This window comes from Bison bison, unplaced genomic scaffold (genome assembly GCF_000754665.1).
Source record: "Bison bison bison isolate TAMUID 2011002044 unplaced genomic scaffold, Bison_UMD1.0 scf7180017864456, whole genome shotgun sequence".
Lineage (NCBI taxonomy): Eukaryota > Metazoa > Chordata > Mammalia > Artiodactyla > Bovidae > Bison > Bison bison.
Window position 1 is genome coordinate 14470916 of NW_011495018.1, and position 1850 is coordinate 14472765.

At 47.5% G+C, this 1850-nt stretch overlaps 1 protein-coding gene across 1 annotated transcript in view; it reads right to left on the bottom strand.

Moving 5' to 3' along the window:
- Nucleotides 1-1850, bottom strand: part of PNLIPRP1 (pancreatic lipase-related protein 1) — an 18037-nt gene that overhangs the window by 149 nt on the left and 16038 nt on the right. The window contains 1 exon segment of the mRNA XM_010859286.1: nucleotides 1410-1429. Within this exon segment, the coding sequence (XP_010857588.1) occupies nucleotides 1410-1429 (20 nt within the window).

Below are 1850 nucleotides of genomic sequence, written 5' to 3' on the forward strand. Positions count from 1 at the left end.
AAGGCCGAGGGCTGCCCTAGGCTGGTAGCTTTGAACAGTGACTGGAGGGCTGATTGCCTGAGGGCTTCCAGTGGGAATGGCTGGCTGAACTCAGGACACGAGCGGGGTGGATGGTCTCTGGACACTCTGGCAGCCAGGACTGTGAGCTCCTTGGAGCAGGGACTGGGCCTCTCACAGCTCTCCTTCTCCACAACCCATGCGAACACCCCAAAACCCTGGCACATGGATTTACAGATGGACTCACTCTTGGCTCAGTCACTCAGAGGACGTGATTCAACTTTATAGTAGCTCCAGAAAACACAGTTGCTACAGTAGACTGAGCTACTGGCTGCAAAGACACTAGCTGTTCACTGTGTGTGCGATGAGAACAAGTATGCGGAGGTGTTGTCACAAGTCCTACCTCACAGAAGAGGAAACTGAGGCACAGAAGGCTCTCAGTTAATATGTGGAAGAACCAAGATGCAGATACAGGTCTAGCTGACGTCATGGCCCACATTTTCTATGGTTGGGTCAAAGCTATCGTGACCTTGCCTTTCAAGCCTGGAGTCGGGGGCCTGGCTCTCTGCTGGGGCTCCCCCCTCCTGCCTTCCCAACATGACAGGAAGCTGTTACTTGAGTCTCACCACCGGTGTCATTTGTAGAAGAGGGCATAGCTCTCTCCCGTGACTAGTGAGAATTCCATGTTGGTAATACGTCTCATGACAATACATGTAAAAAAGCTCTATAATTAATTTAAAAACAATGCAGATTTAAGTGGTGATGGTTATAGCTCTTCTCAGAAACACGGGCTTCTCTCAGGTCTAACCACCTATGAGCTCTGCAGCTTCATCTCTTTCCTCACCTTCACTGGCCCCTCCCCATTTTCCTCTGTATTTCATTTGTCTTTTCGGGAAACCCTAACCCTAACCCTAACCTAATCATCTTCCGGTTAGCTTAGGTTAGGTTCAGTTCAGTTCAGTTCAGTCGCTCAGTCGTGTCCGACTCTTTGCGACCCCATGAATTGCAGCACGCCAGGCCTCCCTGTCCATCACCAACTCCCGGAGTTCACCCAAACTCGTGTCCATCAAGTCGGTGATGCCATCCAGCCATCTCATCCTCTATCGTCCCCTTCTCCTCCTGCCTCCAATGCCTCCCAGCATGAGAGTCTTTTCCAATGAGTCAACTCTTCACATGAGGTGGCCAAAGTACTGGAGTTTCAGCTTTAGCATCATTCCTTCCAAAGAACACCCAGGACCGATCTCCTTTAGAATGGACTGGTTGGATCTCCTTGCAGTCCAAGGGACTCTCAAGAGTCTTCTCCAACACATCAGTTCAAAAGCATCAATTCTTCAGCTCTCAGCTTTCTTCACAGTCCAACTCTCACATCCATACATGACCACTGGAAAAACCATAGCCTTGACTATACGAACCTTTGTTGGCAAAGTAATGTCTCTGCTTTTCAATATGCTATCTAGGTTGGTCATAACTTTCTTTCCAAGGAGTAAGCGTCTTTTAATTTCATGGCTGCAGTCACCATCTGCAGTGATTTGGGAGCCCAAAAAATAAAGTCTGACACCATTTCCACTGTTTCCCCATCTATTTCCCATGAAGTGATGAGACCGGATGCCATGATTTTAGTTTTCTGAATGTTGAGCTTTAAGCCAACTTTTTCACTCTCTTCTTTCACTTTCATCAAGAGGCTTTTTAGTTCCTCTTCACTTTCTGCCATAAGGGTGGTGTCATCTGCATATCTGAGGTTATTGATATTTCTCCCAGCAATCTTGATTCCAGCTTGTACTTCCTCCAGCCCTGCATTTCTCATGATGTACTCTGCATATAAGTTAAATAAGCAGGGTGACAATATACAGTCT